The 26,981-nt window shown below is 36.6% G+C and overlaps 1 protein-coding gene across 3 annotated transcripts; it reads left to right on the top strand.

Annotated features, from left to right (window-relative positions):
• LOC140137489 (uncharacterized) lies at window positions 1-25,900 on the top strand. 3 transcript variants are annotated; one of them, XM_072159204.1, is made up of 6 exons: window positions 1-156; window positions 11,999-12,287; window positions 12,731-12,802; window positions 15,947-16,099; window positions 20,625-20,774; window positions 21,003-25,900. In XM_072159204.1, the coding sequence occupies exons 4-6, from the start codon at window positions 15,959-15,961 to the stop codon at window positions 21,177-21,179; spliced, it is 468 nt and encodes a 155-aa protein (XP_072015305.1). In that variant the 5' UTR covers window positions 1-156; window positions 11,999-12,287; window positions 12,731-12,802; window positions 15,947-15,958; the 3' UTR covers window positions 21,180-25,900. The 3 variants fall into 3 exon arrangements, with proteins under 3 accessions (XP_072015305.1, XP_072015306.1, XP_072015307.1); XM_072159205.1 differs by lacking the exon at window positions 1-156 and adding an exon at window positions 3,851-3,968; XM_072159206.1 differs by lacking the exon at window positions 1-156 and adding an exon at window positions 5,285-5,305.
• The last annotated feature ends 1,081 nt before the right edge of the window (window positions 25,901-26,981 follow it).

The raw sequence follows: 26,981 nt of genomic DNA, 5'->3' as shown, positions 1-26,981 counted from the left end.
TGCAATGACAATTAGCCATTTTTTGGTCATTGTCATTTTGCGTTTTGTGTATATGCCAACTATTGTGTGGTAATATACTTGTATAGAGTAAACCCAACCACTTGCTCTGAAAATACGTAGTGACATGAGGATTCGAATATAATTATACGTGAACTGGTAAGTTAACCGTTTCTTGTTTGTAATATTAGTCTGGATATTGTTTTGTTTATTTGTGTTCAAATCAAACGTGTTCATTACAAAAGTAAGCAAAATCCTTGGCTGACAAAACTGTGAACAAATCATTACAATAATCACAGTGGCGTAGCTAGGATTTGTTTGGGGAGAAAATCCCATGTTAAGGGTAGACGCGGTATTGTTCCGGGTTCAGTATCTTAATCAATATATTATTGGAAAATAATACTTTCATGTTTTGCAAAAGTTCATTCTACAAATCGTGTACTTTGAAATCTTGTTTGATTTATTGTTGTTAGTGAGTTATTTACGTTTTACAAAAGTGTTGTTGTTTCAGCCCACTTTACAACATAACTCAAGAACCACAGGGCGTACAAAAGTATATCTGTGATAATTGAATTTTTCTAAACACTCGCTATGAAATGATCAATGCAATTTTGTCAAATCTCACTGCCATTCGCAAGATGCTCTGAATTACCAAAACGCAAGAGTTTAAAATAGTTGCCTTAAGAGACAGTGGCTCAACATGGGCCTCAAAAGTGACAAGCAAAAAAAAAAAAAAGTCAACGATTTTGTAACACCATATTTCATCATAGTCAAATTAAAGAGAAACAGTTTTTCGACTGCATGGAGGGTTGGGGCCCAAAATGGTAAATTTTTGTCATGGGTCGGCCCCTGCAGCATTTAATCAATCTAGGTTGGCTTAGATGTGCTTTTTAAGTAGCCAGGTATTATAGTTAAACATTTGAAAACCATTTGATAAAATCACAGTGTGTAAGGAACGCAACTGTCAAGATTTTTTAAAAGTTTAGTGTTCGTTCATGTGATGATATTTGTATTTCCTCGGGCCGAGTCAACTTTCAACAGTGTCAAAGGCTTTGGAATAGTCAATAAAACACATATACAGAGTGAGTGGCTAACTGTATACTTTGATCTATATATTATATTCCTTTATATTAATATCACTGTTGACTACTTGATCCCTTGTTCCTCTTTCCTTCATAAATGTATTGCTGGAACCTGACAAAGTCCTATGGTATTACATTAACCCACCAAACTACTTTAAATTTGTCAAAATGACTTCGCACTACGTGAAATTCAACTTGGTAACATTGATTTTCGTTTTCAGCATCAATAGAATTTATGGTATTACATTAACCCACCAAACTCATTTAAATTTGTCAAAATGACTTCGCACTACATGAACTTCAACTTGGTAACATTGATTTTCGTTTTCAGCATCAATAGAATTTATGGTATTACATTAACCCACCAAACTACTTTAAATTTGTTAAAATGACTTCGCACTACGTGAACTTCAACTTGGTAACATTGATTTTCGTTATCAGCATCAATAGAATTTATAAAATCTCTTGGAAAACATTATCATACTCGAACTATTTAACTATAATTGAACTAAATAAATATTGCATTTTCGTCTACCGCCATCCAGATGCACAATGTGATCTAAACAATGAATGCAATTGTGGTGTGAGAACTTCAAGTTAGACAAAATTAGTGAATATAACTAACGTTAACTCTTTTTTTCTTTTTTTAAAAATTAAATCATGATTATCATGCTTGACATAATTTCCAAACCAATGTTTTTGTTTCGTAATTCTGGAATACCTTGCGGACTACCCTAAATATAACAACAACCATAATACCTATACTAAGGGGCTGTGCAATAAATATGAACCCTAGGGGAGGGTAAAATTGGGTTGGGGCAAAGATTTTTTGGTAAGCCTAGAGAGGGCAGTCAAGCAATATTTTGGCACACATTTACGGGCCACCTTTTAAATAACACTCAATCTAAAAAGGCGTAGGAAAACACTATACAGAAACGTTAAAATATGTAATATTTCCTGCTCGCATCATTCCGGAATCATACGACACCGACCATTTAAAGTTTGCAATTTGGGAACCCCAAAATTTGTAAATGTGGAAAGGGGAGGGGCAAAGATTTTTTGACAAGCCGAGAGGGGGCAAACAATTTTGGCGAGTCATTTAAAAATTTTACCCTAAGCATGACACTAATCCAACACCCCATTGTGCGTGGGGAAAACCATTTAAATTCAATTTTCTGCATTCGGTCTGCAATTTTTGGCAATGTTTTATTTTAATGCTATAATTCCTCCACCAAGATCCCTTTGCAGATACATGTTATTGACGTCACTCAAATAACCTTTTATTGAAAATGAATTTTTTTGTAGAAAAAGTTCCTCGATCTTTCAAGTTCAGCAAACACTAGGAATTAACACAGGTGAATCCGGTCACCTTTTGATACTATTGTAGCATAAAAGAAGTTCAAGTGCAAACAGCTCATCCGAAACACTAAGGGACGCACCATTAGATATTATCGGGGGGGGGGGGGGGAGTTTTTTGAAAAAAATTGCCTCACTGATGAGTAAAAAAAAATTGCCTCACTGATGACCAAAAAAAAAATTTCCCCTACCCAGCTCTGTATAAAGGTATACATTAAAATTGAAAATAGGCAACTTCGCCGCCGAAGGCTGCGAATAAAAAAAATTTGCCTCCAAAGGCAGCGAAAAAAACCCCATTTCGCCGCCTTCGGCGGCCAAAAAAAAATTATGCCTGACCCAAACTCCCTACTCCCCCGATAATATCTAATGGTGCGTCCCTAAATCTTGTTGCATACGATCGTAATAGTACTCAGCCACTTTAGTGCTCAGACTACTCAGCCAAGCGGCGAGATATGAAGCGTAGGGAACCAGCGAAGTTTTGCCACGCTTGAATTATCGTTAATAATTGCACACTTTATGTAAGAGGTCATATTCTGCGGTTAAAAGGGAAAATTCAGGGGAAAAACTTAGTTATAGACAAGTTTAATTTGGCATTAAAATTTGTAAAAGGCATCTGTTATTTACCTTCTACATTCTACTACATTCTGCTACCACAAATCAGTGAGTTTGTTTGTGGTGAGTTAACTGTTTCTTGTGCCAGATTTCATTTGCCCAATGATATGACTGTTTGTTCATTTTTGCCAATATTTTGCTCAAAATCAATGCATAAATGTCCATGGCACTTTCATTTTGCAGTCTTTTAATGTTTCTACTATTCTAATGTATTATATGTTTAATTTGCATATTTGCATAATTAATGAGCTAATTGACATAATTAGCTAATTAATCATGCAAATTAGGGCGGCTAGCTAATTAATTATGCATAAGTTACATAAGTTAACTGGAAGTCGTTAGGAACAGATCCTAAGCAGATTTAGTGCTTTAGCCTTTGAGAAATAGGTTTGTCGTTATTAATACAATATTTTGCACTAATATTTGAATCTTATCTCTGAACCAATAAAAGTAAAGGGCAATAAAGGGCTAACCATATCTTCTTGGATGAGAAGATGATAGAGCTGAAGGCCTATAGATAATAACATCACTGCTCTTCTCCATCTGACTCATTGGCTCAGTTGGCAGAGCATCGGTCCGGTGATCCGAAGGTCCCAGGTTCAAATCCTGGATGGTCAGTGAAATTTTTTCACTGGCTGTCATTTATGTATGTGGAGACTTGTGTTTAAAAAAGACCTTTCTCTAACCATATATAGTATACTCATTTGGTATAGGTATCGTCATAATAGATTTTGAGTTTGTGACGTCATGCTCTGACCTTCATAATGAATACATTTATAGTTAAGTTCAATCACTTCAATGAACATCATTGCAAGGTTCATCAAGTACAATGTTATCACTTAATTTGACACTGTACATGAGAGAAGTTGATACGGAAATTAACGGAAAGTGCTGAAAAAAATCCAGAGTAATTGGTATATGGTATGTAACATTTTGCTTTGATTACATTTAATTTATTAATTTGCATTTATGGGGTATGAGCGTTTGTACAGTATTTTGTGTGGGATGTTATACGTCTGGATTAAACACTAAATATAAATACACTGTATCATTAAGGGCTCTGAAATGAGGGTTTCGACAGTATTTTTTGTGGGACATGAGACTGAGGACATCAGACATATCGAATTGCATTCTGAATACGAAAAATGTCCTTCTGATATCAAATAATTTTGATTTTTTGAAATTCGCAATGTAATACACATTTTATGGCAAATGATTAAAAATTGAAATTTTTGATATTTAACAGTCCTCGAAGAAGTAAACTTTATAAATCTGGTGATATGTACTTAAAGTGTATGTAGCTGGGATGAAAAGCCGACGATCAATTGAACATTTTGACCTTTCGTATTGAAGATATGGATTTTTTCCCCAAAACACCAACAAAAATTGTGACATGATCAAGGGGAATAAGTCGGATGTCGCAAATATTTTTTTTGGAGATATTGGCAAAAACAGTGTTCAAATTCTTTTGTTTTACATTGTTTCAGCCATTGATAAATTGCTCGTAACTTGGTAACCAGATGTCCAATTTTGATGGGGTTTGCATCAAAATGTAGCATTTGTAAACTGCCAGAAAATGATGCAAAAAGCTTCTATTTGAAAATTGCCGACATGCGACTCATTCCTCTTGATCCTGTCACAATTATGTCTTTTCGGGAGAAAAAAATTTACATCTTCAATATGAAAGGTTAAAATTTTCAATTGATCGTCCGGGCTTTTCCTCCCAGCTACATTATACACTTTCAGTACACCATTAGATTTATAAAGTTTATTTCGAGGACTGTTATCCAAAAATTAGGCTATAAAAAAAAATTGAAAAATCAAATTTTAATAATTTGTCATAAAATTTGTATTATATCGCAAATTATATTTCAAAAAATGAAAATTATTTGATATCAGAAGGACATTCTTCGTATTCAGAATGCAATTTGATATGTCTGATGTGCTCGCATTTCCCACAAAAAATATGGTCGAAACGCTCATTCCAGAGACCTTAATGATAGAGTGTGTGTTTACTGTTTAATCCAGACGTATGACGTCATCATCACATGGACAAACGCCCAAAATCATTTATTTACAAACTTTCTTCTATACTTTTTTTCCAATAAAACCGCATCATAGCAATGTGCTAATACGTATCAATGCACACGTATAGCCAGTATTATTAGCTACTGGTATGCAATACAAACTTGGCAAAAATCTTAATTATACTAATTTTCTGCTAATTTCAACAACAAGTATCATTTGGATACGTATAGGTAAGGGCAGGTGATTTAAATTAAAACAAACTATATCATTAGTATTGATTATTATCAATAATAGCATTATTATTTTGTACATGTAATAGGACCGGCAGTAAATTTATTTGAACCATGAACGACACTCTGCTTTGGAGGTGAAATGTTGCAGACTATTTCATTATTTGCACGGTTTTAAGGGATCTAAAATGAGCGTTTATTGCGTTTCGACAGTATTTTTTGTGGGACATGAGAGCACCTCAGACCTATCGAATTGCATTCTGAATACGAAGCATGTCTTTCTGATATCAAATAATTTTCATTTTTGAAAATCACAATATAATACAAATTTTATGACAAATTATAAAACTTTGATATTTTCCAAATTTTTGATATAAAACAGTCCTCGAAGTAAATTATATAAATCTAATGATATATTCTTAAAGTGTATGTAGCAGGGAGGAAAAGCCGACGGTCAATTGAAAATTTTGACCTTTCATATTGAAGATATGGATTTTTTCCCAAAAAGACCTAATTTTTTTGGTGTTTTGGGAAAAAATCGATATCTTCAATACGAAAGGTCAGAATTTTCAATTGATCGTCGGCTTTTCATCCCACCTACATGCACTTTAAGTATAAATCATCAGATTTATAAAGTTTACTTCAAGTACTGTTAAATATCAAAAATATCAATTTTAATGATTTGCCATAAAATGTGTATTAAATTGCGAATTTCAAAAATCAAAATTATTTGATATCAGAATGACATTCTTCGTATTCAGAATGCAATTCGATATGTCTGATGTGCTCTAATGTCCCAAAATAAATACTGTCCAAACGTTCATACCCCAGCCCTTAACGCTTTGGTTTGCTTGAACAATTGCTTTGTACATTATTTGATATGGTTGGTACAGCCTCGAAATAATTGGTATCTATTGTATGTTCGTTGCCGTACGTATATTTGAACGTACTGATCCACAACAAGATTTAAGCAAAACATCTTATATTAGAACATTCATGTGATTCGGCTGGTTAAGAGTAGCCTCAAAATGTAATTGAACCAAATGATACTTTTAAAATTAATTTTGTCTTTCCAAAACGGGTTTGAAATAAACATGATACAGTTTTTCCTATTTTTCTATGACTTATATTATAAATACAACTAACATAAGCATATGTAGGCATGAATCTGACAAGTTTGTACATAGACAATTGTATGGCCTATGGTTTATAATAGGTCTAACGATCTTTTGTCATGTTTGTTTTAAAATAATGTTCCTACATTCAGTGCTCTCTTTCCTTTTGAAATAATGCTCGAGGGGGCACCTAACTAAATGGCCATACGGATAAGAGAAACCCCAGCTTTTGGACAGCGCAGTTCCCACAGACCCCTGAATTTTAACAAAACAGCGCGCTGAAAGACCCTTAATTTCAGCTCTAAAGGACCCCTAAATTGATCTATTGCGATGAGTTATAGCTATTTATAAACTAGAAAAAGTCACAGTGTACTTCTTAAACAGGTTTAATACTATTAAACATTGATAAAAGATAGAAAATACAATTTAACATTAATACTATATTAAACATTGGTAAAAGACAGAAAATGAAAAAAGACAGGAAAGGTTGGAGTTATAAATTAGAGAGTTGACAGAAACTTTTAGGATAGGAGTTTATGTTTGGTTTGTTGTTGAAGGGTGCATGTCCCATTATTGATGGCCTTTTGGACTGTCATGAAATATGGTAGATGTAATCGCGAAAAAATGTCATAGATTGTCGTGAAACTTTACTTGATGTTATTTACAATCGGAGCGCCCACAATTTAAAGTCATGTCATATGTGGTTAATTGAGCAATTCATAAAATGTGGTGGATGTGATCACCATTAAGCGCCAATCATATTCAAGGTCATGTCAAGGTCATATGAGGTCTGTTGTTGGATTGTTGGACGGTAATGAAACTTGGTGGGTGTTATCATCTTTCAGTGGGGAACATTTTTTATCTGAGGTCAACTGAATATTGATTGTCGCATTATCAGGAAACTTGCTTGGATTGAAATGCATGGAGATTTTTGTTATACAATTCTGCATTAGATATATTTAGCACACATTTTAAGAGTAAATTTGTATTTCCTATATTCTTGGTGGTATTTACCAATAAATACCCATATGTCCCATCCGGAAATAAATTTACACATAAAACATATTACCAGCATATCATGGACTATCAATGCAAATTATGAAACATGGTCTTCATCCGTGGCATTGTCTTTTTAAAGACATTTCTTGTTAAGGTTAGCTACTATTTAAAACTGTTGCGATTTGGTAGTTCACAGCATCTTGCGAATGAGAGTGAGCTTTGGCAAAAATTGCATTGATCATCTCATAGCGAGTGTGTAGAAGAATTCAAATATCACAGATATACTTTTGTAGGTCCTGTGGAGTTTTGTTGTAAAGAGGGCTGAAACAACAATCTTTTTGTAAAACGTGCATAACTCATTCACAACAATAAATCAAGCAAGTTTTCAAAGTATATGATTTGTAGAATAAATTTTCGCAAAACTTCAAAATGTTATTTTTCAATAATATATTGATTTAGATAATAAAAATCTATTTTTTTTGGTGGTTGTTTTGACCAACAATAGCTCGTCTACCTTAAGAGCGTACGTGGATGACTTGTGGTTTATTCCGTTGAACAGTGGGTGATACCTAATAGGTCTGTCACACTACACCAAATAGGTCTTCCGTACAAGAAACGGATGGCATTTTAGTAAATCCGTTGTTGTTCGTCAATGATCGTTTTATGTTCTTTTTATGTCCTGCTATCATCCGCCAAATGCGTTTCGTGTTGGGTGATGTTCGTTAAGTCCGTCGGCAAGTTTGTGCATGCACAAAACTTGAAATGGAGTGTACCGAATACACATGTTCGGTATTTATCCGATGTGCGTTCGTATGGTGCTGCATATTGCCGGAGTTTGTTCGCTCTCCTTTCGTTCATGTTCGTTCTTTGTTCGTTGCACTCGGCCCGTGTTCGTTACAAATACGTTTCTGTGGGGCCTTCACCACCGGATAGCATATTTTTGCATTCGGTGATGTACGTTGACCCAGACCGTCTTAGTGTCACACTACACCGGATCGGTCTTCCGTATAAGAAACGGATGGTATTTTAGCAAATCCGTTAGTGTTCGTCAATGTTCGTTTTATGTTCTTCATATGTCCTGTTATTATCCGCCAAATGCGTTTCGTGTTAGGTGATGTTTGTTTAGTCCGTCGACAATACGCTTCAAGTTTTGTGCATGCACAAAACTTGAAACGGAGTGTGCCGAATACACATGTTCGGAAGTTGTCCGATGTGTGTTCGTACTGTTCTGTATGTACCCTGGGTTTGTTCGTTATTCTTTCGTTTATATACCGCAGGTGTTTGCAAGGTTTCGCAGGCGCTTGTGCCGGATGTAGGCCTATGGCGAACATGTGCATCGATCATGGGGGAGGGGGACTTTCTGAAGGAAGTGTGACGCAATATCATATTTCCCCCAGTACTTTAGTGACTGACAAGTAGAAAAAGGGGGAAAGGAGAGAAAAAAAGAAAGTGAGAAAAATTGAAGAGAGAAGAGAAGAGAAGAGAAAAAGTTAAATTGCACGTAATTTAGTAGTAGGCCTATGCATGTAAGTAGTATTGAAGAGAGAGGGAGGGGCACTTTCTGAAGGGTAGAGGACGCAATATCAAATTCCTACCAGTTTTAGTGATTGACAAGAAAGAAAAAAGAAGAGAAAACATGGAAAAGCTTAAATTGTATACGTTATTGAGTAGGCCCAGGATAGTAGCACTAGTAAGCCTAAGTATAGGCATGTGATTATTATAGACAGTGCTTAAATGTGGTTCCTTGGCCCAAAAGCCTGTGAAAATTACTGCCGGCCAGTCCATATGCAGGGCCCGTGATATTTTGTCACCAAAGCCAGTATTTAAGACTGACTTATACAGCCTGTCTCAAAAAAAATTGTGCAAGTGAAAAGCGCCCTCTTTGGCAATTAGAAAATACCGTTGTGACCGGATGCTTACATCAACGTCAAGGGGAAGTCTTAGCTCTCAAATGCCGTTTGTTCTGTTCAATTTACTTGTTTTAATCTCGAGATATGCTTAGTTAACGACGAAAGGGTAAAATCACATTTGTGCCACTTTTACTAGGGAAGAGGGCTTTACATGTAAATCAGTGATAGCATCAAGTTTATCAAGGGTTCCTTCGTGAAATCAAAAGAATGCATCAATTACACAATACAAATTTTTTTACTGTTTTTACTATTTTATCATGATGCATGAATAATGATGCTCTTTTTCCCAGATTAAAAGAATAAATATTTCACATTCTGCTGTAAATTTAAATACATGTGTACGTCAATGATTTTATCATGGTAAATACTGTTGTCTTAGTCACTCAAGACATGTGAAAAGACAAACAAATATTGCACACTAAGGTCCGTATGCACAAAAGAGTTAGACAGGGTCTAAAGTTAGACCTGGTCTAACTGGAATTAAGTAAAGGAATGGTCCTTTACTCTTATTTCCTTCCTAGAGTAGTTAGCACATTCTAAAGTTCAAAAATAATACAAAATAACTTAAACAAATGTAAAGAAAAATCAAAATGTCCTTTCTCATGGTACTAAATTCCACTTAAACCAGGTCTAACTTTAGACCCGGTCTAACTCTTTTGTGCATACGGACTTTAAGGTTTATATTACTTGTTGGGAGAGAAATTAGACAAAATAATGCACGCGCGCTGATGTTGATGAGAATGATGCGTCTAATGCACGAGCCCCGAAGGGGGAGTGCATTAGACGCATCAACTTCAGCTATCATTGATGTAAAGCTCTCTTCCTTAGTAAAAGTGGCACAATTGTGATTTTTCCCTTTCGCTCTTAAATAAACATATCTCAAGATTAAAACAAGCAAATTGAACAGAACAAACGGCATTTGAGAGCTAAGATTACGCCCTTGACGTTGATGTAAGCATCATGTCACAATGGTATTTTCTAACTGCCAGAGAGGGCGCTTTTCACTTGCACAATTTTTTTTGAGACAGGCTGTAGGTCTATTCCTGACTTTAACATATGCATGCTTTACCTGAAATTACGAGTCTGAAGTCTTATATCTGTTATTTTTAAAACAATTGTTTATATTATACAATAATGGTGAAAACTTTTCAATGGCTTCAATTAGGCTTTCGTTTCACCAAATTGCGGCTGTTTCAAACTAAAACAGTACCCAATAATAGTGCTAAAATTGATCCAAAAAATGACAAATGGCTTCAATTGGGCCTTCATTGTCCAAAGGTTTCTCACCTCTATTGCCCCCGGACGCTGGTTGCCCTGATATATCAGATTTGTAGCCCTTTTGTACTTATTAGCCAATATTTGACCATTTTCTTCAAAATTTACCCCCTTAAAAGTTGTCTTTCCCCACTTTGTTCACCCTCTGAAAAAGTGCTTGCTACGTCACTGCCTCTAAGGGGTCAAAAACCCCTCTCAAACACCCTCTCCTCCCCCACTTTTATGATAGGGTGGACGTCCCTGTTGGTGCCACATGCGACGGATTCGCCGGTCATTTGTCGGACGTTGAACGATTGAATATAAAACGCCTGCAGGATTATTAGCGGCCACAACGCATAGAGAGACGAACGGGAATCGGACTCCCAAATTCGGACATTTTGTCGGACGTTGACCCCCAAATCCGGTCATTTGTCGGACGTTGAACGATCGAATATAAGACGCCTGCAGGATTATTAGCGGCCACAACGCATAGAGAAACGAACGGGAATCGGACCCCAAATCCGGTCATTTGTCGGACGTTGAACGATCGGATATAAGACGCCTGCAGGATTATTAGCGGCCACAACGCATAGAGAGACGAACGGGAATCGGACCCAAAATCCCACCGAATCTTCTGCCGGACTGGTGATTTTTCCACCGAATAAAATATATTTGTATTCGGTGATGTACGTTGATCCAGTCCGTCGTAGTGTGACAGACCTATAAACGGATCGACAAAGTTTGGATGTAATCCCGAGAATGGCATTTCAATATGAGGTTGATACGGGTGTAAGGCTAAGACGTTCGCAGTAACGTGTATTCGGTGACAGAAAAATGTTAAAGATATGCGGACTTTTGGACTTGAATTAGGAGGCAGTTGGGTGACGTGGCTTTTTAAAGGGGACCTTTGTGTGATAACCATAGCAGTCACGCAGAAGCTTCGAACATTGAAGGTCTAGTTTTAAAATGTCTTTGCTACACTGTTCAAAGTAGAATATCACGTGTCTCTAGTCCGAAGGGTTGCTAGTCCGAAGGTTCTCTAGTCCGAAGGGTCGCTAGTCCGAAAACTAAACTACGTTGGCTAATCCGAAGATATATCTAGTCCGAATATAGAATAAGGGTTAGGTTTGGGTTAGGGTTAGGGTTAGCGAGCCTTATTCTATATGACTAGAGAACCTTATTTCTTATTCGGACTAACGAATCGTCGGACTAGCGAACCCGATATTCGGACTAGCGAACCTTTTCTCATAATTCGGACTAGCAAATGGTATATTACGTGTTTGGACTAAGAAGCCTTCGAACTAGAGAGTTGTCACCGGTAGTGACACCCCCGGGGAGTACGGTTTGTACCAAATATGCTTCGGTCAACCGTCATCAAACCTATAGTGTTTCATTGTCATATTGTTTTCTTATAGATACCGTATACCAATACAATCATAAATACCGAGATTACAAAATGGCTGCAAATCAATATGGCCCACAATATGGACAGCAATATGCTCCGCAATATGGCCAACCAGGGCCAAAATATAATGGAGGATCGGGAGACCTGTGCACCTCGGGCAACTGTGGTGCTATAATAGTAGGGTCTATATTGATTTTATTTGGTATGGCTTCTATTGGAGTCGGCATTGCACTAGCTACTGTATACGGGGAACTGGGATTTTCTGGTACATCTATTCCCCTATATGGGCCGGTCTTCTGGTGAGCATAAAAATTACAAAAAACAATAAATGATAGGAAAATACATAAAAATAATAATAATGATCATGGTGATGATAATGATAATGGCGGGTAATGGTGACAATGATGACGATCATGATGATGATGCCAATATTGCTGCTGATGATGATGATGACGACGATGATGATAATGATATATCAATGACGGATGATGATAAAGATGATGAAGAATGATGATGACGACGATGATGATGAAGATTAAGATGATGAAGATGATCATAATGATGATGTTGGCGATGACGATGAATATAAAGATGATGAAGACGATGCGATATCGATGAAGATGATGTTGATGATGACGATATCAGCGATTGATGATGATGTGACGATGTCAGTGATTGATGATGATGATGATGATAATGATGATGATGATGATGATGATGATGATGCTTTTCACTTTTTCAGTACCTGCTCGCTGGTGCTTTGGGTGCATCCACTTGTTGTTGCTCCGGAAATCAAGGTGGTGGACGATGTACGGTAAGTTTCTTAAGCCTCCCTATACTCAAATGTTCCCTATCTCTGATTGGCTCAATACATCATTAACCTCTATTTGTAAGCAATTAACATGTAGCGAAGAACTCATTTTATACGCTTGACTATATTGGCGCTTCTCTGCCTTTCGGTAATCGGTACTAAAATCGGCATTTACATCGATAAACGGTCGTTTTTCGAATCTAGTTTCAAAGGGGTCGGGGATAGCGCGGAGTTGGGATTGGCTATCGTGTGAATCGAAAGTCCTGGAGTACGTGTACTTAACGCAGCTAGTTCTACCCTGCTACATATCATTATACATTACATTATCATCAGCCCATATCATCCACTGCTGGGCAAAGGCCTGCAATTCCTGTCCAAGATGCTGTTCCCAAGTAGCTGATTAGCTCATTTCTCCATCTAGCTCGATGCCTTCCTCTTTTTCTCGCTATATATAACGGGTGCCACTCTGTTGTGAGCTGACTCCATCTTCAATCTGTTACCCAGTCCACACTCATTTTTATCCTTTTTACTGTTATTGACACATCCTCTCCATTACTCTTGTTTGTTCCCCAAGTAAGATACACTTTTTCCGGTAAGATGCACTGATTGAAAGGCTTTGTTTTCAGATAATTTCCCGTGGTTTTGTCTGTTAGTTTGTCTTTGTATCTGCAGAAAGCTGACCATCCTGCTTGTGTTTTTTTCTATAATTCCTGTGACTGGTTCCCATCTGGCCAAATATCTTCTCCTTGGTGTATTTGGATACCTGTTCCAGTGTTTCACCACCAATTTTGATTTTCTTGTTATATGCCTACATGTTGAACATGACCTTTGTTTTAGACATGTTATTTTAGCCCCACTTTCCTACTCTTGTTCGAATCAGCATTTCTTCCAATCGGCTGCATCTCCAGATATGATCACAATGTCATCTGCAAACCTTAAATGGTTGCTTTCCATTGAGATTGATGCCTTTATTACTTTGACTTACTTGACTTAACTGCATAGGACGTTGTGTCCCCTTGCACCCTGCCGAGTAAGCCTCCTCCATTCAGTTCTGTCTGTTGCTTGTGTCTTTGCTTCATGTGAGGTCATTCCCTAGTCCCTCTGAATTCGGTCCTTCCATCTGGTTGGTGGACGACCTGGTGGTCTTTTCTTGCTTAAGTCATTAATATAGGCTTAGTGGGGAAGCCGATGTTGAGGCATCCTGAAGATGTGCCCAGCCCATTTCAAACGTCTCCGGCAGATACCATCATTGATGGAGCTAGTGATGTTGAGACCCTGTCTAATGGAATTGTTGCGTATTTTGTCAAGTACTGAAACTCCAAGCATTGCCCTAAAGCATCGCATTTCAAAAACATCCAATCTGTGTCGATCAGATTCACGTAACGCCCAGGATTCTGACCCATAGGTGGCAATAGGGAGGATGAGCGACTGGTAGATCCTGTCTTTCAGCGATCCGGTGATGTCATGGTTAGACCAGATGATTTTTTTCAATCTACCAAATACCCAGGCTGCCAACTTTGTGCGACGTTTAGTATCCTCTTCTACTGAGGGCACTACCCAAAAAGACGAAGTTATTTATTTTGTCAATGGGTATTTGGTTCAGCATGATATCTCTTGGATCGTCAGACATGATCTTGCATTTTGTTGGGTTAATTTTCATTCCCCAGCTGCTGCATGTTTTTTCCAATTCATTAGTGGAGATATGCAGGTTCTCAAAGTCCATATCCATGAGTGTGGTGTCATCTGCATATCGGATGTTGTTAATGCACATGTCACCCATCTGCACACCTGAGCCTAGATTTTGGATGTCCTTCATGACAAATTCCAGATATAGATTGAAGAGGAATGGTGAGAGAAGACATCCCTGTCTAACATCAACTAGGACTTCAAAGCAATCGGTGATTTATTAACCTTTATTAATCCAGTTAATTAACCTTTATTAAGCCTTTATTAACCCCGTTAAATCTCTTGGAAGATTTCTTCTAGCATGTCTACCATGTCTATGGCTGCCACGTACAATTTGGGTGACATGGTATCTCCCTAACAAACTCCCCTTCTAATACAAAAAATTGTTCACTTATGAAGGGTTAGTATAGCTGTAATATTGGTATAGATTTTCTGGATTGTCTTAATCTAAGTTATGTTTATACCTTGGTTTTTGAGTGCTTGGATGATAGCATTAATTTTGTTTCCACCGAATCAAAAGCTTTCTCATAGTCAAAAAAAGCAACGCATAAGGGCAGCTGGTACATGTATTCCCTAGATTTTTCTATTTCAAAGGTGATTTACTGCCTGTAAGTAGTCAATTGTGGAGAATTTTGCTCCTGAATCCAGCTTGTTTTTCAGGTTGATTTTCATCCACACATTTCTGCTACGTTATCATCTGACCCTGGAGATTATCCATTATTCATTGACTTCAACTGCTTCCACCTCATCTGCTCCCATATCAAGGATATCTTCTTCCTGATCTTCTGGATCTAGATTTACATCAGGTACTGGTGTTTTACTGTCATATAAATCTCGGTAAAATTATTCTGCATTTTTGACTATTCTATCCCTATCATTGATGATGGTACCACAGCCTTTCTTCATTTGAATGATTTGAATTTTCCCTGTGACTAGTCTTATTGTAACCTTTATTAACTTATTTTAACCTTTATTACACTCCTGTTACTTTCCAGTTCTCTTCTGACATGCTCTTTTTTTAAATTGCGAATATCGGTTTTCATTTTCTTTCTTGCTGATTTACATAGCTCTTTAGGCTGATGTATTGTGTCTTTCTTGTGCTGACCTTACAACTCCTTTAGATCGGACAGGAGTCCAAGAAGTCATGATCCAGCACATCTATTAATTCAAACGCAGTGGCTGCGCCCAATTCCCCCACTTTTGAGGCAAAGCCCCCAAATTACGTAAATTTCCACTTTTGCGGCAATTTTGCGCAAAATTTGTCGATTTTGCCTCCCCTGAAATTCACTTTGCCCCCCCCATGCCCCCAAAAATTCTGGTGCCGCCACTGTTCAATCGTGGTAGACTTAAAAGTTTATTATGTAAATTAATTCAACTAGACATGTTATAGAGTTTTGAGATTTTCTAGAAAAGATCACTTTGTATGAATTTTATTCATTTGTGTTTTTTTTTTTATTTCAGTTGATTTCATTCATGGTGATGTGCATCATAGCCTTACTAGCTGCTGGAACACAGGTTATTGCAGAAGCATCGTGGGCCACGACATGGGGGATTTTATATGATCTGACAGATTGTGATTCGGTATCCAATACCGGTTGTACCATTAATGATTTGGTAAGTCTTAGATTCGTAACTTCTCTCTAGTCCGACGGGTCGCTAGTCCGAAGGGTCGCTAGTCCGAAAACCAAATTAAATTCGCTAATCCGAAGTCTGAATATAGAATAAGGTTTAGTGTTATGCTGGTTTCATACTACCCTGCCGCTTGCCGCTGAGCGGCATGGCGCACGCGCATTGCAGACAAACGGACACAATAAAAGGCTTGTCATTGGTTGAAACGCCCTGCCGCTTGCCGCAGCGGCAAGCGGCAGGAAAGTATGCTGGAGGCTTTAGGGTTAGGGTTTAGGGTTATGGTTGGGATTAGGGTTAGAGAACCTTATTTATTATTCGGACTAGCGAACCCTCGGACTAGAGAACCCGATATTCGGACTAGCGAGCCTTTTACAGAATTCGGACTAGCGAATGGTAAATTACGTGTTCGCTCTAGCGAACCTTCGGACTAAGGTGCCTTCGGACTAGAGAGTTGTCCCCCTTAGATTTAGCTTATTGATATCATAAAAGCTATAATTCAACTACGTGCTGTATCTTACAGCATTGCATCCTTTATTTCATACACTGTAGATTTATCAACGATTGATATGTTTTTTTTATTTTTTTGTTTAAAAATTAATAAATACATTTTGAATTATTATCTCATGGGGGTGTTTCAATTCGAGTTTACCCTGTGTACCCTGTATTTTAAGTACAATTCCGGCTTACCCTGCGCACCCTGTATTTTAGGGTTAGGGTAAGGGTTAGGTTGGGGTCAGGGTTAAGTTTAGGGTTTCAATTCTGGTTTACCTTGCGCACCCTGTGTTTTAAGTACAATTCTGGTTTACCCTGCGCACCCTGTATTTTAGGGTTAGGTTAAGGGCTGGGGTTAGGGTTAAGATTTCCATGGGGAAAATTTTGTGAGGTATAGGTGATGTTTTTCCTTCGACGAATAGCCGTTGTTCGCCTTCGTCACTACCCGCGCTCTGTGTATAGGCAAATGAAAGTGGATGCCGAGAGTCCCGTAACATGTTTTCGGCATCGTAATGAGGCAACTTTTTCATTATTCATTACTTTGTCCACTTTCATTTTTCATTGTTTTACATAAAAAAAAAGCGGGCATTAAGGGCTGGGGTATGAACGTTTGGACAGTATTTATTTTGGGACATTAGAGCACATCAGACATATCGAATTGCATTCTGAATACGAAGAATGTCATTCTGATATCAAATAATTTTGATTTTTTGAAATTCGCAATTTAATATACATTTTATGGCAAATCATTAAAAATTGATATTTTTGATATTTAACAGTACTTGAAGTAAACTTTATAAATCTGATGATTTATACTTAAAGTGTATTTAGGTGGGATGAAAAGCCGACGATCAATTGAAAATTTTGACCTTTGTTATTGAAGATATGGATTTTTTCCCAAAACACCAAAAAAAATTAGGTCTTTTGGGAAAAAAATCCATATCTTCAATATGAAAGGTCAAAATTTTCAATTGACCGTCGGCTTTTCCTCCCTGCTACATACACTTTAAGAATATATCATTAGATTTATATAATTTACTTCGAGGACTGTATTATATCAAAAATTTGAAAAATATCAAATTTTTATAATTTGTCATAAAATTTGTATTATATTGTGATTTTCAAAAAATGAAAATTATTTGATATCAGAAAGACATTCTTCGTATTCAGAATGCAATTCGATAGGTCTGGGGTGCTCTCATGTCCCACAAAAAATACTGTCGAAACCCAATAAACGCTCATTTTAGATCCCTTAATACAGTACTTAATGGCTTTTACCTATATTGTTAATGAAAGACCATGCAAAACACATTAATTTCTGAGATAATCTTTACAGAAATTTGGAAAAAGATTGAGAAAGAATTTGTTTTGATTAAAATGAAAAGATATTTGCGATTTTTGTAATCACCAGAAACTTGATGAGAGAATCCTTGCTTAAATTTCAATGATTTACTACATCCTCTACCCCTACAACTAAAAAATCGGCTAATTATGATCAGCAGGGCACGTCAGATATTTATAGATTTTCAATTTTAATTATTTCCATCTCAATTTGCAGATAATTGACTTTCTTTTAATGAAAATAATGAAAGTTTTGACCAAAATTATTAAAAGGTGATGCAGGCAGGTGACGGGAAACTTGAAATCAACTTTCATTATCGTCCCTATCTAACACTTCGCCGTGGGTATGTATCGACCACAGCAACCACTTTCGATGCTAAAGCCATATTATAACATTTCTATAAAAATAGATTAATATTTATTTTCCATAAAATGTTAGCTTTTACTGTCAAATATGTCCCCTTTTAATTTTGAGCCGAACGAGTGAGGTAAAGCAAAGAAAACTGGAATTTACTACTAGCGCCAATGCATGTTACTCCCGCGGTTGTAATACGGTACGATCCTCTGATGTGTATGTGTGTATGAGTCCCGCACGCCGTGTACGTATTGTGTTATGTGTTATGAACATCGCATACGTGTTCGACTAATATTTCCATCGTAATAATAAAACGCCGGTTCCATCGTTTTATTCAAAATCTCGGTTTTTGACAAAACTACAGCACCTCAAGTCTTGATTTTTGCAGAGTATCTTTGTTTACTAAAGTACATTACAATCTTGTAAAAACCAGAATTAAAATTTTTTTGAGGGCGTTCTCCCAGCAAATGTTATAATATGGCTTTAACTAACCATCTGTAGTCATATAATAAACACAGCCAAATCAAAATTTTAAAAATGACATAGAGAGTTGCATCACACGGCGTACGTGAGTGCCAAGAATTACGTCGCCTGAATAGGCCGACACATCTACACATATACACGCATCTGAGAGGTCTAATTTCGTTTTCATTAAAGGTTTACCCATGCATATCAAAATGCAAATCAAATACCCCGCTCTTTTAATTGCGCGCAGGCAAGTGTACAATGATTCCTGTACGGGTTGCTTCGGGCCACATAATAAGCTGATTTGTCATTTTTAAAATTGTACGAATTTCCAAACAACGGTTCTTGTGCTCACGATGATTAAACTTTTGATATCAAATTTGGTATCAACCTTTGAAGGAAAGTGTATAGAAAATTATTATATCAATTATTTTGCCATAAACTCATCAGACTCTGATTAAATGGGGATGGAACTAGTGGCGACTTTTTAATTTGGCTGTGTTTAGAAAGGGATGCGGTCACGGCCGGTTTATAGTTTGGTTTTGGGAATTATTAGGCTTTTAGGCACCACCTCTTTTTGGTCCTGTAGCACTATCGGTGTCCGGTTTAGACAACGATGACTCTTTTTGTCATACCTTGGTGATGTAATAGATTGTATCAAGCATGATAATTAACATTTGCACAGTATTATCGATTTTCATTTAAATAAAAAACAAAATCACTGTGAAAATGTTCCGGGTTCGATAGAAAGAGCCATCGGTACCTCGATCGGGGCATGCTATGGTACCAAATTAAATGTTGTACCTTCCCAGCAAACACAAAACGTTTTCGACATAATTCGCAAAGGGTTATAAAAGGTTGTCAGAACACGTTTAAATGTCGGGTGATATAAAGGGTATACTAAGGGTATAAAACGTTTTCATAACATTAAAAAACATTTCTTGATAATCTACTGCGCAGCAAATAAAAATGTTTTACACAAAACGTTTAAATGTCGGGTTATATAAAGGGTATAAAAACGTTTTAATAACATTCAAAAAACATTTTTGAAAAATTGATACAAAACAATTTAAACAGGATGTTATTTTGGGGTTGCCAAAAATATTTTACGAAAAATGTTTGCCCAAAATATTTGCAATAACGTTTTAAAAACGTTTTCATGACCTTTATATAACCCGATATTTAAATGTTATTAAAACGTTTTGAAAAAACATCAAAAAATATTTCTGTGTTTGCTGGGTGCTAATATTTTAACATAATGCTATTTAAGTGTTGAAAAAATATTTGGTACAAAATGTTTGCAAAAATTGTTTACAATAATATTTTGAAAACATCTTAAAAATATTTTTGTATTGTGTTTTCATACAAAACGTTTTAAAACGTTTTCATGACCTTTATATAACCCGACATTTTAATGTTATTAAAACGTTTTTACCTAAACCAAAAGCCAAAATATAACTTATTTAAAACGTTTTTAAAACGTTTTTTTTTTGCTGGGTTACCACTACGCCGAAAAGTAGAACCGCGTTAAGAATTATATAGGCCTAGTTGACCTGTCTCGTCTATATTGTACATGATTAAGAAAGTATACAAAGTATGGGACTTGAATAAATGATTTGAATGGTTTTGGCGAGATGTCACAAGACATTTCTCGAAACAAAATATATTGACATTAATCCGCGATGTTATAAAGCCCGTCGATTACGAGCTGATTAAACTATAGAGACAGTTTTGAATTTACATTCTATCGCTGCGTGAAGAGCGATGGGGTTTTAACCAATGAGGTAGCGCTTTTTGTTGCGTTGGTAAAAAGCGGACTAACTCATTGGTCATAAACCGATCTTTTATCACATACAGGATGTTCACGCAGCACATGTATCAGCAGCAGTGATTGGTGGATTGGCAGGGATAGCTGCTCTTACTGGAAGTATTATGGGATGCGTTGGACTATGCAGTGGGAACACCAGTGGTGGAAATCAAACGGTTATCGTCCAGGGAGGACCAGCGGTGAGTTGCTGAATAGGCCAATCAAATTAAGGAAATTACCAACCACTAATTGTAATAGAATCCATTTCACGTGAAAAAGGCTTATTTTAAATATGTATACTTTTATTTACTTACTACCAACATTTTAGCAGTTATGAGGCTTAATATACGATTATTATTATTATTATTATTATTATTATTATTATTATTATTATTATTATTGTATTGTTAATCCCATTATTCTTACAGCCTGGACAAGGAGGATACACGGGAGGATATGGATCACCACAGCCACAGGGAGGATATGGACAACCACAGCCACAGGGAGGATACCCGATGACCACCTATAGCGGGCCACCCCCACAGTATATGGACCCTTATGCTTCCACACGCGGACCACAACAGTTGAATTATGGTTACATGTAAAACGGATGACTTATGAGCAAGGCAATAAGATTGCTGACCAAAATCCGGGGGTGGGGGGGTGGGGGAGGCACACTCGACTTTGGAATTGACAGGGATATGCTGATACTAGTTCAAAACTAGGGGTCTTTTGGTGAGAGATTTGACAAACTCATTCAGTAAAAAGCCTTCCAAAAGAGGGGTCTTTCCATGAGACCGGTGACATTCTACAATAAAATGGGGGGGTCTTCCGCGAGACTGCGTAAAATTTGTTCAAAATATATAATTTGAAACAAAATTGTCAAAAAGTCGTTGAGAGATTACCAGAATTTTTTCCAAAATTCAGTGAAAAAAAAAAAAAAAGGTCATTGGGTGAGAGGGAGTTCATTAAAAGACAAAAGAGGAGGTCATGGGGTGAGAGGGAGTTTAAGAAGGGGGGGTCACCCATTTTACTGAGTACCCCACAGACCAAACGATACGCGGGGTGTGTGTGTAAATTTTTCTTACCCTTGCCATCATAATACTCTTCTACTTGCACGTAATATTCACATGCAACATTTTTACACAGAAAAATAGTACTACATGTAGTCTGATTTATCTTGGTCATTTAACTGTTACGTGTAAGGGCGGCGATTACCATTATGTGGACCGCGCATTGATAGGTAGCCCCCCCTCCCCTACCAGGTGTAGCAAATTTGGTCCCACCGCGGTTTTCGTTGCCGTTTGGAATCATGTTTCGTAGTGTATATTTATCTAAAAAAATGAATAAAAAAATAATAAAAACGAATCATAATATTTATTCCAAAAATGGGGACATAAATTGACGCTTCTTCACATAAAATAGGGTCAGTAATCAAGATTTGAACCAGTACCCTGTATCATTCAAGGCGCACGCTCTGCCGACTGAGCTAACGGGTCAGACAGAAAAACAGTCTGATTCACAAACTATGAAAAAATACAATGGTAGATTTACCAAAATCAGAGAAGATGATAAAAGAGGAGGTCGCTCGCTGCCCACATCAAATAAATAATGTGTGCATCCGCCTATTGATGGAAACAATGATCTAATCCGATTGATCAACTAATACGATAAGTGGCTTTGCGAGTCACGACTGTCTAGCTCTAAACGACGCATGCCCGGATATCAATTTGTTACGTCAGTTGACCGCGAAATATAATTTCTGTATTGTTTGGCATGACTGGCTGCTAAATTTGACCTGAGATCCCTGTGAAAAAGACCCGCATTTTGGATCCAAATAGCATTTTTGGACACGTTTGGACACAAAACGGGAGTATATGGAGAAACTGACACGAGTTTGAATTACTGATTACACTGGTTTTAAGTTTCCGTCAACTGCCGCAAATATTCAAATAGTTATCATTTAAATTTCTTTTCCTTTGACCTTATATTAATTTGATTGGAAAATTAATTATGCTTGACTTTCCATAACTTAACAATTTTTTGATTTTTTTTAATGGGAGTTGCGATATATATAATGCTTTTTCACTCGTTTAAAAATCATGGTCACCCTGGTTAGTATTTTTTTTTAAAAGAAAAAAGCATGATTTGACTGCAAAATTGGGACTTTAACGATGTACTTCCGTGTGTGGAATATTTTCTCCACTAGAGAGAACTACCAAATCAGACGAGCGTGTGGCGGATGAACAGATTACCACAAAGGAAGTTTCAAGTGGTGTTTTAAGTATACCCCAAACAAAGAAAAGTGAATAGAGGTTAACTGTGGGTAATCGGATTATTATGTTCGAGCGATCTCCTCTTTTCTCATCTTCTCTGCCAAAATGAATCGATTTGCAAATTAAGGACAATGACATTTTGAGAAAGAATACCTGACCCCACCCCCCCCCCCCACCCCCACAAAAACCACCACAATATTTTCTACTCTAGTAATTATTAACCTGGAGCGTTTTTATAGTGAGCCAGATTATACGTTATTCAGCGTATATTAGCGTATAAGTAGTATTGCAAAATCAATAGAGGTTATCAGCTGCATATCCTATCAGCGACTGCTATACCTTGTTTAGGACTTTCAAAAGAAGTATCCATCACTGTTTCAAAATAGCCCGTCAAAGTCATGCCGGTAACTCCGAGGTCGTGCATTGAATTAGTTTGAATGAGGAATACTACGGGAACCATCGCCTTTTGTTATAAAAGTGGATAACCTCTATTGTTATTGCAGTATAATCTTTCCGTATACAGCCACTATAATCACTCTCCAAGTGACCTAACTGTTTGATCACGTCACGAAAGTTTGTTTCTGAATCATTATGTCGAGGTTCACACCACTCCACGCCATACATAAATTCTCCCAGTCACATTTCCCCAATATGAAATTTAAAAAAAAGTTAAAATTTAATTTTACTTCTTTTAAAGTTTGTCAGAGGCGGGGTTCGAACTCACGTCGCACCACGCTGTTTTGGATAATATGCTCTATGAGCCTAGCGCCTTAGACCACTCGGCCACTTGTATGGAATATATTTGAAACTTATTTGAAGATATAATCGCAACTTCAATATAGGCCTACCACGTGACGAGCAAAAGCAGAAAACGTACCATATTTTGGAATTTTATTTTCCTAAAAACATTAATGTGTATTATAGCGCTCAATTGTTGTTAATCCGACAATAAACATGATAAATGCGCGTCTATATGGACAATACATTATATCGATTTTGACATGTGCTCGCACGGTGTCAGTACATTTCCATGGTCAGTAAAATACTATAGAGGAACCTACCATTTTCTTGTATGTCGTTCGATGTTTTTATCAATTACATCAAAAATCCATTTTAGACCCCAAATGTTTTTTCAGGAAATAAAAGATTAGATTACCATAAAAATGAAACAGTAATTTTTTGCCGGGTCTAATGTTATTTATACATAGAATTTTCAACGTTTTCTCTATCCTTATTCTTGCTCAATTAAAAAAATATTTTGGCGTATATAAAATTGAAATAAAATTATCTGCCTCATAAACAACATCAAATGTGCCACAATTGGGTATCACGAATCGTTATATATGATGTGCAGTTAATATTCATATTTTCTTTTATACAGAGGATGCTTCAGTTTTGACAGGAAAAATATTTTCTTGAAAACCCTCTCACTCGGTTATTTCAAAACGGTAACCACGCTTCCCTAGAATGTGCAATAATTTAACATTAAAATTTTTCTTATTCTAACAGCAAGCGTTTCTAGAATGAATTATGGCGAAATGTGGTGTAGTCGAGGTTGCAGACTAGACTCTAACTACACGTATCCTTAATGCTGTTGGGATTTTGCAAGGATGGCGCTCTCTCATTTCTAAAAAATCTATAGCGCCATTAGGCGAACTTATACGGTATGTCAATATTAAAAGCTAAATCTTCTCAAAAGTGTTTGTTGAAGACAGAAATGTATGTTGATGATACGTTCAAATTTGCTTGTTAGTAGTAAATATCAAAAATATCTCCCAAACTGAACTTGGTTTGAAGATGACAATTATTAAAAGTCTTAATTATTCTTTAAATAGTAAAACTAAATTCATGCTTTGTGGTACATCTGATAGTTTAGACAAAACGAGATCGCACTTGGGTATAACTGTAGTCTACTTTGTAGCTCCTTTTTGAAATCCAATTCTGATACAATATCTCTCAATAAAATTGCATTTAGAACCAGACACGTTCCCATCCGAAAGCCGCAGCCCAGAAACAAGGCTTTCTCTGAGGCAGAGCAGTCGGGATGTGTTATGTTTTATGGAAGGTTGCAGCTGGACGATTTCAAAAAGGGACTAAAATTAGGCTGACAATGGCGGTAGGTATTGTGATTCACTATACCTTGGTAGACTATGGTTAGATCATATTTATTTATTTAGGCCTATCTGCCGATTCTGAAATAAGCATTTCATGTCAGAGCATCTTATGATGTCTATGAAATCGACTGCTCAGTGCCAGAAGTGGGTAAGTGCAATAGCTGCCCTGTGAACATTTGGCAATTAACACACAGTATATTGTATACATCTACACATTGTAGCTACACATGGCAGTTATTGCACTTAGGCCTACCAAACTTCTGGCACTGAGCAGTCGAAATACATATCGTTCATTAAACCGAGATTCTTTGCCACTGTCTACCGTCCAGTTGAACTTGCACCCATATAAAAGACGTGAGCTTAATCTCTCACATAGGGGGTATAAATGGAGTCTTTCATTAATAACCCCATTTGAAATTCACACCCCTGTTTGAGGTCTCATGTCTTCCATAGAAGGTGTGCGGATTTCAATTGTCCATTAAACCATCATGTTATCTTTAATGATTACTAGTAATATAAGTCTACTGACTTGTAGTCGAATCATGACTCGTGACTCAGTAAACAGTCGCGACTGGACTCGATAGCTCAATGATGACTCGGAGACCTGAAGTTTCGTGACTCGACTATAAGTCTGCATAAGTTTGAATTATGTATATATCATGTAAACAGGGCCAGGGCCTCTTTTGGTCGGAAAATACAAACCCAAAATAGTACTAGCATTTATACATTTAAATTAGTTTACTAAAAGAAAATACTAGTAGTCTTTAAAATGTTAAGGAGTAAGAGCCACTCTTTTAAGGGGTGGTCATAAAGGGACTATTCTTTTTTGAATTTTTAAGGTGTGTTCCTCAATCCACTCTTATGCATTTTAGAGAGCGTGTGTACTTTATGGAGTATTATAGTTTAAACAATTAAAATACTATTTTTGAATATAAATTGTGTATTTTCTTGCTTGTGTCTCTTCATTATTATTATTACTTATAATCTTTATTCAGGGTAGGCCCGAATCTGCTAACCGCTGGTCTTACCCGGGGACCTGCAATAATATATATGGTCAATTCCAGCGAAAGCGGGACAAAATTATCTTTATGTTAACTTTCCACTTTAAAATGTCATTAATAATGGAAATCACGTTATTGATGGGGCATATCATGTCACGTCCAATGTGCTCTCTTTGAGCATATAGGCCTTTACTAGCAAGTCATACCAGGGGACAAGTTATGATGGCTTAAATGAATTGGCGTTACCCACGAATTCAAAAAATAAAGCACCATATATGTCATTGAATGTCCTTCAATCAAAATGAAATTATTACCGTTAGAAAGAAGTTTGCATGATCTCTCATCATATGTAAAACGATTGAATTCCACCAAAGTTTGTGGACTCTAGAGGCCATTAAGTCAATTTGGCTAATAATTTTGTTACCCACGTATCAAAAATAAAATGATCGTTCTGTAAAATGTTAAGTGAATATGCCATAAATGATTATATCATAAAACGAAGTTTCGTACTATAATTCTGAGGTCCAAGTGATTATTTTATACAAATACATTTTACCCATAAAATTGCACAAAATCAAATTTGACGTTACCCACGCATCAAATGTTATCCATGAGTCTAGCAAATATAATTGCCATAACTTAATTAGACCTTGGACACTGAATTTAGTTTGCCAAGCGCTTAAAATAAATACGTTCACCGCTTTAAAAAAAAATCTACAACGGTTTAAACTTTTGATACCCACGAATCCCGAATAGATGCTAACCTTGAAAAACAAGGAGAATATTTATTTTAAATCTAAATCAGCACATATTCAAGCCATGGGTATGCTATAATTTTTACAGTACTTATAGTTTATGCACCTAAGAAACGCAATCCCCAAACGGTACTATAGTACTTATAGCTTTACCTACGAATTCGACTTTACCCACGAATCCAAGGATTTACTCGTAAATTAGATGTTTCTTATATTCATCTTAACATTTTGAAAACATGCGAAATAGGTTCCAAAACAGTC

This window comes from Amphiura filiformis, chromosome 17 (assembly GCF_039555335.1).
Source record: "Amphiura filiformis chromosome 17, Afil_fr2py, whole genome shotgun sequence".
Lineage (NCBI taxonomy): Eukaryota > Metazoa > Echinodermata > Ophiuroidea > Amphilepidida > Amphiuridae > Amphiura > Amphiura filiformis.
This window is presented reverse-complemented; position numbering and strand designations above follow the sequence as displayed.